The 16,125-nt window shown below is 44.8% G+C and overlaps 1 protein-coding gene across 1 annotated transcript in view; it reads left to right on the top strand.

Annotated features, from left to right (window-relative positions):
* COL2A1 (collagen type II alpha 1 chain) overlaps positions 1-16,125 on the top strand; it is a 107,455-nt gene that overhangs the window by 54,989 nt on the left and 36,341 nt on the right. The window contains exons 20-29 of the mRNA XM_084832284.1: positions 60-104; positions 322-420; positions 3,109-3,162; positions 4,578-4,685; positions 5,931-5,984; positions 7,288-7,386; positions 12,735-12,788; positions 13,777-13,875; positions 14,244-14,297; positions 15,458-15,511. Of these exons, the coding sequence (XP_084688410.1) occupies positions 60-104; positions 322-420; positions 3,109-3,162; positions 4,578-4,685; positions 5,931-5,984; positions 7,288-7,386; positions 12,735-12,788; positions 13,777-13,875; positions 14,244-14,297; positions 15,458-15,511 (720 nt within the window). The remainder of the gene's footprint in view (positions 1-59; positions 105-321; positions 421-3,108; positions 3,163-4,577; positions 4,686-5,930; positions 5,985-7,287; positions 7,387-12,734; positions 12,789-13,776; positions 13,876-14,243; positions 14,298-15,457; positions 15,512-16,125) is intronic.

The raw sequence follows: 16,125 nt of genomic DNA, 5'->3' as shown, positions 1-16,125 counted from the left end.
CTGGCAAGGCAACCATTTATCATTAACAGCATTGCTCAATGACTTCTCCTTGCTTTTAGGGCAACCCTGGAACTGATGGGATACCTGGTGCCAAAGGATCAGCGGTGAGTACTACATTACTTTGGCTTGGAGATAGTGAAGAATTTGATAGGCAGAACCAGTGTTGTCTCCAGAAGGCCTGGGGAACATTTCATAACCTTTGGTCTCAGCTACCCGCTACTTGAAAATTTTGAGCATGGATCTATGCTAGACATCTGCTGTGTCTCAGTCCACCTGCATTTCTCCTGCCTAACCTTTTCATTTTCTTGATTCCATCATCAGGGTGGTCCTGGTATTGCTGGCGCTCCTGGTTTTCCTGGCCCACGTGGACCACCTGGGCCTCAAGGTGCAACTGGGCCTTTGGGTCCCAAAGGTCAATCGGTAAGAAACTCAGGCAGATGTGGGGCTAACATAAAATTTTCTGGTGTTTGACTCTCCATACTGATTATTCAGGGCTCTGCCTCCTACCCTGTACCCTGAGTGTCCTGAGGTTGATTCTGGATACTCAGATTTTAACAAAGATTTGGAGAACCGGATGATAGTAGAAGGGCGAAGGCAGGAATCCAGATGTTTTGGCTGGCCTTTGTAGCCTGTCATTATGCTCTCCACTAACCTTGCTGCTCCCCTAAATCCTCTGACATGCAGCAAGGACTCAGAAGATGGTCAGTCTTCCACTACACACTGGGCTTCAGGGACACTTGGAAGTGGTGAGAATCTGTTTTGCTGGTTCTGAGTGTCTGCAAAGCTGGTCATGAAGTGAGAGACCTTCCTTCCCCTGGTTCTCTGTGCATTTCAGATAGGATCTTTCCCACCCAGCACAACGGGAGAAGCCCCTCCAACCTCTGGATTCTCTGCAATAGATGGAGAACCTGGGGAAGCAGAAGGTTCTTTCACTTTGGGCTGGGCAACAAAGGGCAGGTGGCCTCCAGGAAGAGAGATTCAGATGTACTTTGCAAGCGAGCCTCAGCATCATTAGCAGGAAAAGCACCACACTGATGAAGCCTTACAGTGTCAAGAAAAAGCTGTGCCAACAGTGTGAAAGTATTGCTGAAAGCACAGGAAGATTGCAGAAGCAAAATGAATTCTTTGCATGGATTTTCACTGCAAAAGATGTTAGAAAGATAACTGCACCTGAACCATGTTTTTGAGAGGTGGCATCTGAAGGACTAAGTATCCTAAACACACTTATTAGAGAGGAAGTCATATTTAACTCAGAGGAACTTTCTTCTGAGTAAACATGTTGAGGGTTGCACTGTAAATCAAACAGAATGACAAGAGATGAAGTTCTCTGGCTTATAAACAAATTAAAAATGAACTAGTCATTGTGGCCTGGATAGAAAGTACCCATGTGCTCTCAAAGAGTTCTCAAATGTGAAAGTATTGATCTTCTAGCAAGTATGCAACTTGTTACTAAAACCATCTTCTTTACCAGAGGATTGGAAGATAGCCAGTGTAAATTTTTATAAAGTTCCAGGAGGAGCTAGGAAATTATAAGCCCATTAGCCTAACTTGTGTCCTGGAAAACCAGGTGCTATTAAAGAAAAAATGATTAAATAGCAAACATGTAGTCATGGGGATAAGAGGTAGTCTTACATTTCGGTAAGTGATTAAAGAATTGGGAACACTGGCGAGGAATAAGTGGAGAATTTTCACGATGAAAGGAAATATGCAGTAGATTCTCCAAACATTTTACCAGTGCTCACTGATCTGGAGTCAGTGATATAGTCAGGTTTGCAGATGACACCAAATTATTCATGATGCTCAAAATCCAAGCAGATTGTGAAGAACTCCAAAAGGATATCTCCAAACTGGGTAAATGGGAAACAAAATAATAAATGAGATTCAATGTAAATTGGGACAAAAAACCCCCCATCTTCATATCTACACTGATAGGATCTGACCTGTCTGTGACTTTCCAGGACAGGGATCTTGAAGTCATGATATTTTCATTAAGTTATCCATCAACAATGTGCAGTGGCAGTGATAAAAGGCAAATTAGGGCTTATTAGGAAAGGGGTTGAAATAAAATGGCCAATATCATAATGCCATTATAGAGATCTATGATATAGCAACATTTGGATGCTACTTACAGCTCAGGTTATTCCATTTCAAAAAGCCTGTTTGACATTGAGGATATCCACGCCTGCTAAGAGAGGAGGCACATCATAGATTTTAGCAGTGTATGTTTCATGACTAGATTAGATACGTTATAACCTGATAGAAGTGAGTTTGGTAGGAGAATTAAGCAAGGCAGCAGTCTACCAGCAGTCTACTAGCATACGTTAGTAGGAGGCTTACAGAGCAATCATAAGTCGGATTGGAGGATGAAGTGAAGTGGCGAATCCTCCACTGCTTCCAAAGCCTGGCGGCTTGTGCTGGCAAGGGCAGGAGGTGTGAGGGGCAACGGCAGCTTTGCTGGGCTTTTCAGCCTGGCAGATTTTTTAAAATCCCCTGTTGAAATCAATAGGAGGGGGAAATTAGCTATGTCAGCTCCAGGTTGGCGTAGCTGAAGAACCCAATCCAGGCACCTCTGGGTACAGCGAGGATTTGGATCCAGTGGATCAAAAGCCAGCTCTCCCCCCCCCCCCCGAACAACCAATTTGGGGGCCTACTGCCAGCAGGTACACTGACTGTAGTGGTTTTGACACCCATGGAGCTTTCCAGGGTGTAAATGGGGCCTCCATGGTGGATGCTCCATACCACTGGTGGATGGGGGCCCTTCCTACATCCACCCCGTCCAGATGGACATCTGGAGGGGTTTAGGATTGCTCTGCCCAAAGGATGGTTCTTTCAGGGTTTAAAATCTCCCAATTCCTCTCTCCTGTGCCCCCAGTTCAACCCATTAGTGCTTTCTTTCCCATACTTCATATAATCCTCATCCTTTTACCTGTTATCTGTCCTGGCCTTTGCTGCCTGCCCTTTCACTCAAGGAAATGAGCATCTCCTCTATTGTTGAAATATCCTTTGGATCAGACACACAAATGATGTTCTGCTGACCAGATCAGCAAGCATCTCCAAGTGATACAGCAGCTTTGCTACTCTAATGTATTTCCCTTTCTTTCTCTCTAGGGAGAGCCTGGAATTGCCGGCTTCAAAGGTGAACAAGGCCCCAAGGGTGAACCTGTAAGTGCCTGATGATGCGACTTGATGCTAGTCTGGAATACAAGCTCTTCTTTGGATGACTTTTGTTGAAGTTCACTGTCCCTTAACAGCCAATAGTTCAATTAAATGAGCTGTTGACATGCGTTATCCAACAGAGAGCAGTATGTACACACAGACTGTTATGCTTTCATAAAAGGGACCATCTGGACTTCTGTTGCTGCTCCTTCGCGATTGCTGGAGGAAGCAGAAGGCCAGAATTCCTAGCTCCCTTGGTACTAGGAGTGCTACGATGTAGGAGAGCCCTGCATCCATAGGTCCTGCCACTATGGTGTCTGTGCCATCTGCACTGAGTCCACCCCCTGAAAAAACTGCCCATGTTGATGCAGAGGTGAATTATCAAACTCATAATGAGTGTCCCTAAGTCAAGGAGCTCAACTTTTCATCCTGAACACATCCCAAGGATTGGCAGGTCATGGGGAAAGAGTGGGGCTGGGACCATGGAAGACAAAACTTACAGAAAGTAAGCAATTGTTCCCCACTTCCCCTAAACCTTAAAGTAAAGTTGTGCTGTGAGTTTCCAAGCCTTACTTTCCTCTAGAATAGCCTCTTCTTTCAGGCAGAAATAAGTCTTAGCTGCCAATCTCTCCCGCCAATCCCTTTGGCTGCAAGTCTGTGCCATGGATGGCCTGGGTCATGTCATGGCAAACAATGACTACCCTGTTGCATCTGGGCTGCATGTCTTACGCTTGGACACGAATATCTGTTGGTGCCAAACGCTGCTTCGTTAACCAAACTAAATAGGAGAGGATAGAGCTCATCAGGCTGGCATAAATGGCCCTCAAAGCATTCGTTACAGTAGTGACTCTTCACCAGCAGAAGGCCCACTGGTTTCAGCAAAGCTGTGCCAGTTTACATCAAGCAGTTATCTGGCATATCAGCTTCCAAGGATACGAGACAGTTTACTCCGGGTGGGGGCTAGGAGAACATCGGCATTTCACAGCTACATGATGCTACATGAGCCATATATACCTTAGCCTGAAATAGTTTAGCTGGCCTGCGTTGGCACCTACCATCACCTCAAGGATGGAACCTAATTCCTACCTGGACTTAAAACCCTGTCAGGATCTTAATAATATATTCGGGTCCCAACATGTCGGGCACTGAAAAGCTCCTCCTGCAAAGAGCTTACAGTTTAAATCTGCGAAGCAAAATGGAAGGAGGGAAGGCAGAACAAGGATGGGGATCCGTTTTTCTCCTCCTGAGCCAAAGCCTTGTCACTCCCGCAGGACTACTTTTCTGTTGCCCGTCTGCATAGTTCTCTTCCCAAACTGTCTCAGCACTTCCTGGTGATTCAGATACCACAACCATTGCTGGGGCATAAAAAGATACGGAGGTGTGAAGAGTGACTAAGTCCTTGAGTTGTGTTTCCCCCCCAGGGCCCTGCAGGTCCACAAGGAGGTCCTGGACCAGCTGGTGAGGAAGGCAAGAGAGGCGCCCGTGGTGAGCCAGGAGGTGCAGGGCCACTTGGACCACCTGGAGAGAGGGTAAGTGACATCATTCAGGGGAGGAACCTTTCTGCGTGTGGCAGAGAGAGCTGTCTTCTGGGGGGCGGAGTAGGGGAGAGCCACTGAGCCCTGTGGCATGCATGCGTTTCAAGCAAGCCTTGCTGTTAGGCTCACTTTGGGGATTGCCTCAGGCAGCACTGCACAACAGGTGGCCTTTTGGGCAGAACACGATCGAAGAGTTTCATTTTGTGGTGTATCGTGTACAAGCTGTTGCCTCAGCTCAGGTTGAGCAGGTGTGGTGGGGCAAGAAGGAAGTGGTGGGGTGTAGGTCCAGGGAACCAGGAGGAATTAAAAGAGGAGCTGGAGAGCCTGCCAGGAAGTCATTTTAATAGAGAGGCAAGGTACACAAGTTGGAGAGGACAGGCTCCGAGTAAGATGGAAACAGTCAAGCACGGACTCATGAGAGGCCAAGAAGAGAAGGGCAAGAGACCGCAGCTGGGCTCCAGAAATGTGAGGTGAACAACTGGGACGAGACAGAGCGTGGATGGAGTCAGTCAGTCATGAGAAGCTTGAAGGGCAAAGCCACAAAGGGAGACTCTTGATTGAATGGTTTAGGGCACTAACATTATTGAGACCAATGAGTCCTGTAGCATAGCAGCCACTACAGTACACAGCCTAGGACTGAACGCATATTTTGTATCTTGAGACTCGAAGTACAGTGTCTTTTATAGTACAAGCTCACTGATCTTAGGGCCATTTGACACATCTTGCCACAGAGTTTGCACTCAACAGTAAAATGCAGCCAGACACAGCTGCTTGATGAGTGTACCTGGATGGTACTCCTGTTGGCAAATGCATGTTTGTTGTGTTCACTCTTTATTTTCATAGAGGAGGTATGCTTAAAACGCCTTAGGTGCACATCTAAGTAACGTTTTATATGAAGTGCCCTTTGGGTGGTTTGGGGTTCTGCTCTTCAAATACTGCCAGGCTGTTAATCCAGAACAGGTTGGGTTGTTTAGATTCAGGGTAAATTTATGCAGAAGCTTAGCAAGCACTATGTCCTCCGTCTATTGGAGGTATTACTCAGTGGTTGTAGTGCCCCTAGTGGAAGGTTCTTGATTCTGTTGCTTCCTTGTATTAAACGAGCCATGTGCTTTTAATGGGAGGTGTTCAAAATTCCTGGTTCACTCCTTGCTAACGATAATACTGTCCTATTCTCAACTCCCTGAACTATTGTACTCCCTGACTTTCTAAATTATGTTCTCATTGTATTCTTGCTTTTAGGGTTCTCCCGGAAATCGTGGCTTCCCAGGTCAGGATGGCTTAGCTGGTCCCAAGGTAAGTGTTCGAGTCTGCTTCCCTCCCAGCTGAATGAAAGAACACATTTTTAGGGGGTTAGAGTGAATTTAAATCCCTTCTTGTTTCCTTTTTCCGTATTGCATGTGGTTCTTTGACAGCTGCCCTAAAGGAACCATACTTCCCTGTCTGCTTTGTCCTAGAATGGGTTGGGCAGCCTTTTTGATCCTGAGGACCACATGTGATACTGGGTGGTGGGTTGGGGCCTGCAACACGCATGTAGACATACACAGACACATCCCTTAACCTACCCACATCTCAGCACACAGCATACTGCCTGTGAGATCAAGGGATAGGATCGCATGGGGGGAAGGGGTGGAGTTTAACCCCCCACCCTCCAAGGATCCTGATTCAGATCGCCGTTTCGCTGCTGCTAATAGCTATCTCTGCATCGGGAGCACTGGGACGGTGGTGAAATTAAAGCCTCTACTCCCTCCAGTGATCCTGATTGGCTGGATCATGATTGCGGGTGGTGGTGGTGGTGAAGTTAACCCCCCCTCCAGCGTTCCCGATTTAGATTTTTGTCCTGGTGCAGGGAAAAGTAAGTAGGGCTCCCTGGGCCTCCAGTAGGCTGCATGCAGGCCATGAGTTGCCCACCTGTGGCTAGAACAAATGGAATTCTGAGATACAGAGGATTCTCCTTCTGTTTCAAGGTGTCCTGTCTCAAACACTCTTTCACCAAAGTCATATTGGAGTCCTAAATAGCAGTGACTCACAAAAGTTAATTTGAATGATCCATTAATAGGGCACCCAAAGTTAGTAAGTCAGTTAGTAGAATGAATTTAGGGCTACAATCAATCCTATGCCTGTTTAAACAGAAAAAAAGTCCTACAGCTCCCACCATTCCCCATCCATCCATGCTGTAGGACTTTTTTTTTCTGTCTAAACATGCATAGGACTGCACCTTAAGCCACTTAACAACACTGGCATCCAATGACCTATAATGAAAGTGTTTTTAACTCTTTGTAGACTTAGGACACACGCATAGACCACACATTTAAAATAGGTCTGGAATCAGTCATGGATTCCTGCTATTTTTTTTAAAGAAATGTTAGTTTTGTCAGGGCTATATTAGTCTCCTGGGCCCCTTCATAGTAGCTGCAAAGTACGTTAGGGTGCCATGACAGTTAAACAGGTTTAAAAGTGGTTCAAATGTATAGTGCAGATTTGCCCAGAGACTACTGGATGGTAATCCGTTGGCCCAAACACAACAGAGACTAGTTTTCCTGACATTCCCCAAAGAATCTGTGCTCAATGTATTTCTTCCTTACTCTTCCCTGAACAGGGTGCTCCTGGGGAACGCGGGCCTCCTGGCCTTGGAGGTCCCAAAGGAGCCTCTGGAGATCCCGGTCGTCCTGGAGAGCCTGGCCTGCCTGGTGCTAGGGTAAGATACCAAGTGAACTGAACAAGCTCCATGGATGGTGTCCGAGAATTTTTAGGAGTAATGACAGACCTAGAGGTCCCCATCCCAAAGTGGGGGAATCTGTCTCACTCTGAGATAGTCTGCCTTCATAAGCAATGGCAGTCTTTATATCACTGCACCAAACTAGGTTGTAAAACTTATAGTGCATCAGTACATCTGCCACACAATCTCTGAGCCTTTCTACATGAGGCATTTATTGTGCACTCATGATTCTTCACTCACAGTAATTTGTTACACGATGTCATCAACCTCCAGGGCCTCTCCCATTCTTTACAACCATTTCAGTGTATTTTTTTTTAATCGAAGCAAGTCTGGTATATCCAGGAAAGGTGGAATGAAACCCTAGTGTAGTAGTTGAGCAATTCTGCTATACCACAGCGCCACCTAGAGGTTATCTAATGAACATATGGAAAGGCAGAGAAGGAAACCCCCCCGGGGAGGTGAGGAAATGTGTAGATGATTGGATCTTTATTCCACAAAGAATAAAGCAGAAGCCTCGGTAAAGTGTCGGGTTAAAAGCCTCATGTCGAAAAGCCCTTTGTCAGGTAATGTCAGAGCGTCGTCCCCTTGCGCAGATAAGTGAAAGAGCCCTCCAACTACTACAGCTGCATGTTGGAGCTTATAACAGAAGCTGCTTAGAGAAGAGTGCCTGCCTCACCTTGAAGCCATTGTTTTGGCAGCAGCTTCTGGAGGGTTTGGCACCTTTCTCCCTGCAAGCCCTGTTTTCTGGTTGTCTCTAAAAGCAAGGGGAAGTGTGGCGCAAAGGGCTTTTTGCTTCAGGATAAAAAAATGTCTACTGCTACAATCTTATACACACTTCCTTGGGAGTAATCCCCATTGAACTCAATGGGACTTACTTCTGAATAAACATGCTTAAGGATTGGGCTGCGGGTGAATATTCACACGTGAAGGGTAAAGTGGTTCTTGTTTCAGTCACTTGGTAAAAACCTTATATCTGCCAAAATGTTCATTCTCATTACAAAATGTCCCTCCTTCATATTAACGATGATCAGAAGTCTGCATAAACAGCATGAGGGCCATTTGGATAGGGACCATGGTGTTCCAAGAGGGTGGGAGCTAAACTCCCCACCCATTTTCGCACACCCCGAAATCCCCCCCTCCATGGAGTGAGGGGTAAACGAGAGAAAAGCCTCCATTTATTCCAACAGATACTTTTTTCTCTCCCCACCCTTCCAAGGTGTGAAATTTCAGATTTTTTAAAATTATTTTTTTATTATTTTTATTTAAAATATTTCTATCCCGCCCTATATCATTAAGATCTCAGGGTGGCACACAGATAAAATCAATTTAAACAGTATAAAACAATAAATAATTTAAACACCTAAAAACATATTAAACTATTCTATTTTTTATTTTCTTTAACATGCCCTCCTCTCCCCAGCACCATGGTCCTGATCTGAATTGGGGCTGCACATGCTTACACAGGAGTAAGTAAAACTATCACACATAGTTATACTATGCGTGGTTAGGAAAACTTTTAATTTGGCCCTGAGAGAGCTCAGAGGCAGTTTCACAGATCACTCTGTAGCTAACAGTGTTTTGGGGCTCAGCATTTCTATACAGCTGGACCAAATTTCCATATCTAAAAGATGTCAGAGTCCTTTTTGAAGTAGCTAACCCTGTTTAAAAAGATACAGTCTCTACATCTACCTACATTTTACACAAAACTCCATCCCTCATCACAGTATAGCAATAATAATGGAGAGAGCGAGGAAACCACTATTTCTCATCTTAATTTGTTGTTGTTTAGTCATTAAGTCGTGTCCGACTCTTTGTGACCCCATGGACCATAGCATGCCAGGCCTTCCTGTCCTCCGCTCTCTCCCGGAGCGTGCTCAAGTTCATATTCATTGCATCCGTGATGCTATCCAGCCATCACATCCTCTGCCGTCCTCTTCTCCTTTTGCTTTCAATCTTTCCCAGCATCAGGGTCTTTTCCAGTGAGTTTTCTCCGCATTAGGTGGCCAAAATATTTGAGCTTCAGCTTCAGTATCTGTCCTTCCAATGAGCACTCAGGGTTGATTTCCTTTAGGATTGACTGATTTGACCTCCTTGCAATCCAGGGGACTCATAAGAGTCTTCTCCAGCACCACAGTTCGAAGGCATCAGTTCTTCGGCGCTCAGCCTTCCTTATAGTCCAGCTCTCACAGCCATACGTTACTACTGGGAAAACCATAGCTTTGATTATACGAACCTTTGTTGGCAAGGTGATGTCTCTGCTTCTGACTATGCTGTCTAGGTTTGCCATAGCTTTCCTCCCAAGGAGCAAGCATCTTTTAATTTCATGGCTGCAGTCACCATCTGCAGTGATCTTGGAGCCCAAGAAATATAAAATCTGTCACTGCTTCCATTTCTTCCCCTTCTATATGCCAGGAAGTGATGGGGCCAGATGCCATGATCTTAGTTTTTTTTAATGTTGAGTTTCAAACCAGCTTTTGCACTCTCCACTATGAAGAAAACAAAGATGAATGAAAGGGACTGTAAATGAGCTTGCCAACTCTTTTGTGGCAGAGTCCCTATGTCTTTGACATTTGTGTGACTGGCAGATATTCATCAGGTGAATATTTTGTCATCACTGCACCTGTGTGCTGGGAAGAGCTTTACTACTGAATTTCTGGTTGTCGCACACCAGTTAAGAGATTCAGAAGCTGGTGTTGAAAGACTCAGGATAGCTTTACTTCCTTTCCTGCAGACATGGCAGAGAAGCAGGGAGAGAAAATCTGCTTTAGGCACATGAGTATGGGAGGGATCAGAGCATGTACTGGGCTATGACTTACGGGAGTTGTAATTCCACACATCTGGAGGGCAGCAGATTGAGGAAGCGTGGATCAGAGCATGAAGAGTAAATGAAAGGCATGAGCAACGCAAACCAAAACTGTGAAATATAGCCTGGAAATTGTATAGTGTACCTATGGCTTAAAAATGTAAGACAGGCAATTTATTTTGCTGTTCATATTTGTCAATTCTAACATGAATGGCTAGTCTTTGACTTTTCAAGACGAGGCTGGACAGCCATCTGTCAGGGATGCTCTGACCTGGATTCCTGCATTGAGCAGGGGGTTGGATTTGATGGCCTTGTAGGCCCCTTCCAACCCTACTGTTCTATGATTCTATAACCCAAGATGGTGCTCTTCTTGACTGGAACTAGGATTTTTTTTGGCAAAGTTTGAGTCTTTTTCTTCCTACCAGCTAGGACACAAATCTGCTGGGTTTTTTTTTTAAGAGTTATGTTGTATTAGTTCCACAAACTTTATGTTCAGTTCTCACATGGGATTAGGGATGTGTCACATTCACAGTTGGCTTTGATTGCCAGTTTTGCTGCATTTGGAGGCTGGATGTAGATGCTTTTGGGGTTTGCACTCTGAGTGTTTGGATTTCAGAACCTCTAGACAAAAAAAGTGGGACCATCTGTCACTGGTTGACCTCAGCGCTGCAAAGATGAAGAGGGTCTGTAAGGGCCAAACTAATTGTCACCCAGAATTCATAGCCATAGCTAATCACAAAACAATTTCCCTCCGCATCCATAAGGCCTAATAGAACTTACCTGATGTCATGACATTCTGTGTTTCCCCATCTTCTACCATGTTGGATGCTGCTCGTGATGGGTGGGAAACATGGATCACCATAGCATTGGGCCATGTGTAAGTTCTACTTGATTTTGGGGACACTAGACACGTAGCTGTAGTTTCAGCAGCAGCCATGAATTTAGGGTGACCTCTAGTTTGGCCCTAATTCTCAGAGCATCCACATTAAACTTCTTCTTCATGCAGTTCTCCCTACACAGCAGAAGATGGCAGTGACAACAACAACACACGTGTCTTTGGCAGTCTCACTTCTGTGCTATAGGACTGGAAGGGATGGATTGCATCTAATGTTCCTTGCTCCTTTCTTTTGTTGTCTAGGATAATGTGGCCAATATTTCTGTTATCTGCAAAAGCAGAGAATCCTTTCACTGGGAAGAGCAATCTTCTCCCCATCTTTACAAAATTCAATACTCTCTTCTTTGTTAAGGAATTATGAACAGTTTCTCTCTGTCATCTTGATTAAGGCTGCCACCCATCCTGACAGAGAAGATTACACCTCTTTGAACAGCTCTGAGTCTGGGAGATCTTTTACAGATGGGGCTTCTTCTACTGTAGACTTGCCACCAACTGCATTTCATTCATTTCCATCTTGTGGAGTGAGCTGGAATCCAGTTGTGCTCTTCAGTGGATGGGAAAAGCAGAATGGGCAGCTAGCTTGAAGCAGCATTTGAATTTCCTCTGTTTCCCAAGCCACTACAGCAGCCACTATCAACCAGCTGCCTCCAGATGTTTTGGACTTCAACTCCATAAGCCCCAGCCAGCATGGCCAATGGTCAGACCAGAAATGCAGGGAGTTGTAGTCCAAAACATCTGAAAGGCACCAAGTAGGGGAAGGCTGCACTACAGTATATTGTAGTATGTAGTGATTATCTGGTTTTAAATGTTGTCTATTATTCTTACACCCTGCTCTCTCTTTGAAGGCTCAGAGGGCATTATATTTAGGTTCACATCCAGACAGCGTGCAGAACAAGAGCAGCTAAACTTCTGCAGTAGGACTGCATCATGCACTTCAGAGCATTTTCTGGGACCCATTGCAGAGACTTCCAGTTCAATTTAAAGATGGCAGTTTTTGGATTTGTTAAATTCAGATCAGGAATCTTTTATCAGGTTTCAGGCCTCTTTAGTTATTCTGGCCAGGATCAAGCCATTGGCCACAGCACAAATGTATGGCAACTTTGTTGCAAACAACCAATGAGTGATGTTAACTAGTTCACACATTAGGGTTTTCAAATAATCTGTGAACGATGTTACTGTGATTGTCCCAAAGAAAATCAGGTAGGATCTAAAGTGTATTTGGCCGATATCTTCTACTGAAGCTACAGTAGTGCTGATCATTGAACCAGCAGCAAAAGATATTGTCTGAAACATTTTGGATTCTTCGTAGCTATTGTCATTAATTTCTAACCCATCATTTAAAATTTATTTATTTATTATTTAATTATTTAATTTAAAACAATCGTTTTATTTAATTATTTATTTAAAATGCCGCTGATGCTTTATTGTTACATTCTGTTGGTGCTTCAGCCTTGGCTTTCGACCCATCTTTTATCTGAGGAACTTTTTTTCATTTCTCCAGGTTCAGAGGATAAAGATTCATGCAGTACAAACATTGAGAAAATTGTGTAGAAATGTATTGGCAATAATTCAAGGGAAAGGGATTAGGAAAAGCATATTAAATGCCTGCTGTCATTCTCTCACATCTAGGGTCTCACTGGTCGCCCTGGTGATGCTGGTCCTCAAGGCAAAGTTGGTCCCTCTGTAAGTGAAACTCTGTTATTTTCTTCAGCTGTCATCTAAACTAACAGAGGTACTGATCTTGGAGAGAGGGGTGGTAAATGGATACCACGTAGTGGAAGGGAACAGTGGTTGTTAGTTTGAGGAGATGGTTAGCATGTAGTTTGAGGAGATGGTTAGCATGTAAGTCAGGAGTGCTGGACCTCTTTCAGCCCAAGGGTTCAAATCTATTTCGGACAAGCCCTCAGGGGCTGCATTCCAGTAGTGGGTGGGGCCAAATGCAAAAGGGGCGGAGCCAGAATATCAGCATACTTTAGCGTACAGCTCTTACTGCTAGTCAGTAAACCTTCAGAGAGGCATAACCTTTTAGAATGGAGAAACACTGCACAAAAGCTGGGGACCCACCAAACTCGTGGTTGGGGGAAAGGGGGTGGGGCCTTCTGGGGAACCCTGGAGGGCCAGATTAGGACTCCAAGAGAGGCAAGATTTGGCTCCAGGGCCTGACGTTCTGCACCCCTTATGTAAGTACAGAACCTGAAATGATAGATTGTTAAGGGGCTGCCAGAAATAAGCGGGTGCTGACTTGTGAAGGCAATGTGTGAATTTAGGGTCTGTGAGAGAGCAGTGGATGTGGAGTTTTAGGCAATGGTAAATGGAACCTGGCATATTGTGAAGGGAGGGTAGAAATGTGTATTTCTATGAGCATAATCATTGACCAGCAAGTGTGTGTTAATGCTGCATTGGAGAGCTTTTCATAACTACCACTAGGAATTGGATCCCATCATTAGACAGCAAAGGGCACAAAAGCTGAATAAAAATCCTAATGTGCACGAAGCTTATGCTGGTTTTGCCACAGAGGAACAAACAGGTTCTAAAAGAAGTCTAACAAAGCTAGAGAGCCTCTTGTCCAGGCCAAAGTAGCACTTCCAGCAAGCAAGGTACACACTGCCTTGGATAAGTTCTTTGGCTTTCTGACATTTTTAATAAGGCCTGTTTCTGTATCTCTCTACAGGGAGCCCCTGGTGAAGATGGACGACCTGGCCCACCTGGCCCACAAGGTGCCCGTGGTCAGCCTGGTGTCATGGGTTTCCCAGGGCCAAAAGGTGCTAATGTAAGTAAAGCTACATTATGACACAGGCAGTGCTATCAGGGAAGTTGTGAAGGGAAATGGGAAAGAGTTATGAAATGGAACAGCTACCCTTTGGTAAGTGGCACAACTGAAAGGTCTCCTGGACGTTGTCCAGCTTGAGGTGTACTGCTGGTCTTCATTGCTACTTATTTACCTCATTTGCTCTGCTGACGTGCTCTGCTGGTCCTGCGAAACCATACCTTGGTCATAACAAGAGAGAGAGGGAGAGAGAGAGACCAGGGTGGGAGAAGCAGAGTCTGGATAGCAGCACTTGCCCTCCTTACCAGATGGAACATTCAGCTTTTGCCAAAAGCACATCAGTTGCCATCTCTGTTTTTCTTTCCATCTAGGGTGAAGCTGGTAAAGCTGGTGAGAAGGGACTTCCTGGTGCTCCAGGTCTAAGAGTAAGTGGGTTTGAATATAGTTTCTCCTTCCCATTTTCATTACAACATCCATCCTGCCCACTCGGGAAAGATGCCATCCTCTTCTTCCCTATTGGAGCACAGTTGATACGTATCTGAGGTGCAATGTAGGTGAGAGATGGTGCTTTGGAAGACAGAGTACTCACAACCAGCCATGCAAAGCCCCCAGTGCAGACGTACCCTTCTACGCATCCATAAAGTACAGTATGACATTTACCCCCAAATGGGGCCACTGTCAGGAGTCTTGTAAATGACTGTAGCTTATCAGCACAATCTAAATAAAGGAGTTTAAATTCTTGCATTTGCATTTCCTAATAAATGCTCATTTCAGACAAATCTGAGCTAGCCTCTCATCTAATTTCCGTCCAATCTATCATTCCCATGAAGTAATTAGGTTGCCAGAAATGTCTGGAGAAGGATACAGAACCACGAACCATTTAGAGGACAGTTTCCTGCGACCCATCCAGAATTACAGAGGGGGGGAAATTACTTCATAGTTTCCTGTATGCAGATTAGACACCTCAGCATAGTCACGAGCCATCTAGGTCCCCCTTCCCTTCTTGAAGATTTCACACATGCACAGAGCATTTAACGCCTGCGTGTACAATTTTGAAGTATTCTGTGTGCTTCCGTAGCTCTTCTGTAATCAATAGGGCAGGAAGTGCTTGAGGTGCCCACTGACCACAATGCGGAGCAAGGGGTGTGCCACAGTACCATGGAGCCAGTAATCCTAGAGTTGCAAGCTCTTAAATTTCCCTTAATTTAGGCAGCTTATTGGCTGCTTGAATATGAATTTTATACTATTTCTGAAGGCTATCAGAAGGGCAGCAAGCAGATGGCTGTTACAAACAGACTATGAAGATGGAGGATCTCTCCATTCCCTGGTATGAGGGCAGTCTCTCATCAGGAGCAAGAGCAGTATTGTAATAATCATTACAGTATCTTTTCTTCCATCATCAATGGTCCAGGCAGTTAACCTTTCTTTTCTTTTTTTAATAACTTATCAGCAGAGTAGGGGATTAAAAGTTAAACCTTTCCTCCTGCCAGCTCCCTATACTTTGAGAGATTGTGGGTGGGGGGAATGACATTGTTAATCAAAACTTTTAGATCCAGTGTTCACATATATCTCTTTTTCTCATTAGGGTCTTCCTGGCAAAGATGGTGAGACAGGAGCAGCTGGGCCACCAGGACCTGCTGTGAGTATTTGCTGTCTCTTTTGGTTTTGTGGGAGATGTAGGCTGTGGACTAAGTAGTTGAAAACATCACAAGCAGGAGGCTGGACCAAAACCCTGCATTTTCCTAAGCATAGTGGGAAAAGAAGGATCGCCTTTTGGCTGGTCTGTTGACCACAAGTTCAACCAGTGGGAGATGACTTGTAAACAAAAGGTCTCTGTCCTGGTACAGGCAATTGTTTGGATAATAGAATTTCATTTGTGCTCATTTCTTGATTACTTACATGGGGAAGATTCTGTATTAATAATATTTTGTTTGTTTGTTTATTTACTTATTATATTTATCGCTTGCCTTTTCTCTAAGGAGCTCATTTATTATATTTATAGCTCACCTTTTCTCCTTGGCTGTCTCCTCACAGCCCATTTTTATTTTCACATCAACTCTGTGGGGTAGGTGAGGCAGAGAGATGGTGACTGGCCCAAGTTTACCCAGCAAGCTTCATACCTGAATGGAAATTTGAACCTGGTTCTCCCCAGTTCTAGGGCTCCTTCACACTGAGCTTTTATCCTGTGATTGAGATTGCTCCTTCACAGAGGTCTGCGGCCTCTTTACATGACACCGTGATCATTTAAGGCGT

The sequence above is a fragment of the Heloderma suspectum genome, chromosome 2 (assembly GCF_057233095.1).
Source record: "Heloderma suspectum isolate Gila_16-S chromosome 2, 16-S_ref, whole genome shotgun sequence".
NCBI lineage: Eukaryota > Metazoa > Chordata > Lepidosauria > Squamata > Helodermatidae > Heloderma > Heloderma suspectum.
Note: the sequence above shows the minus strand (reverse complement) of the source record. Positions and strands in the feature narration are given on the sequence as shown.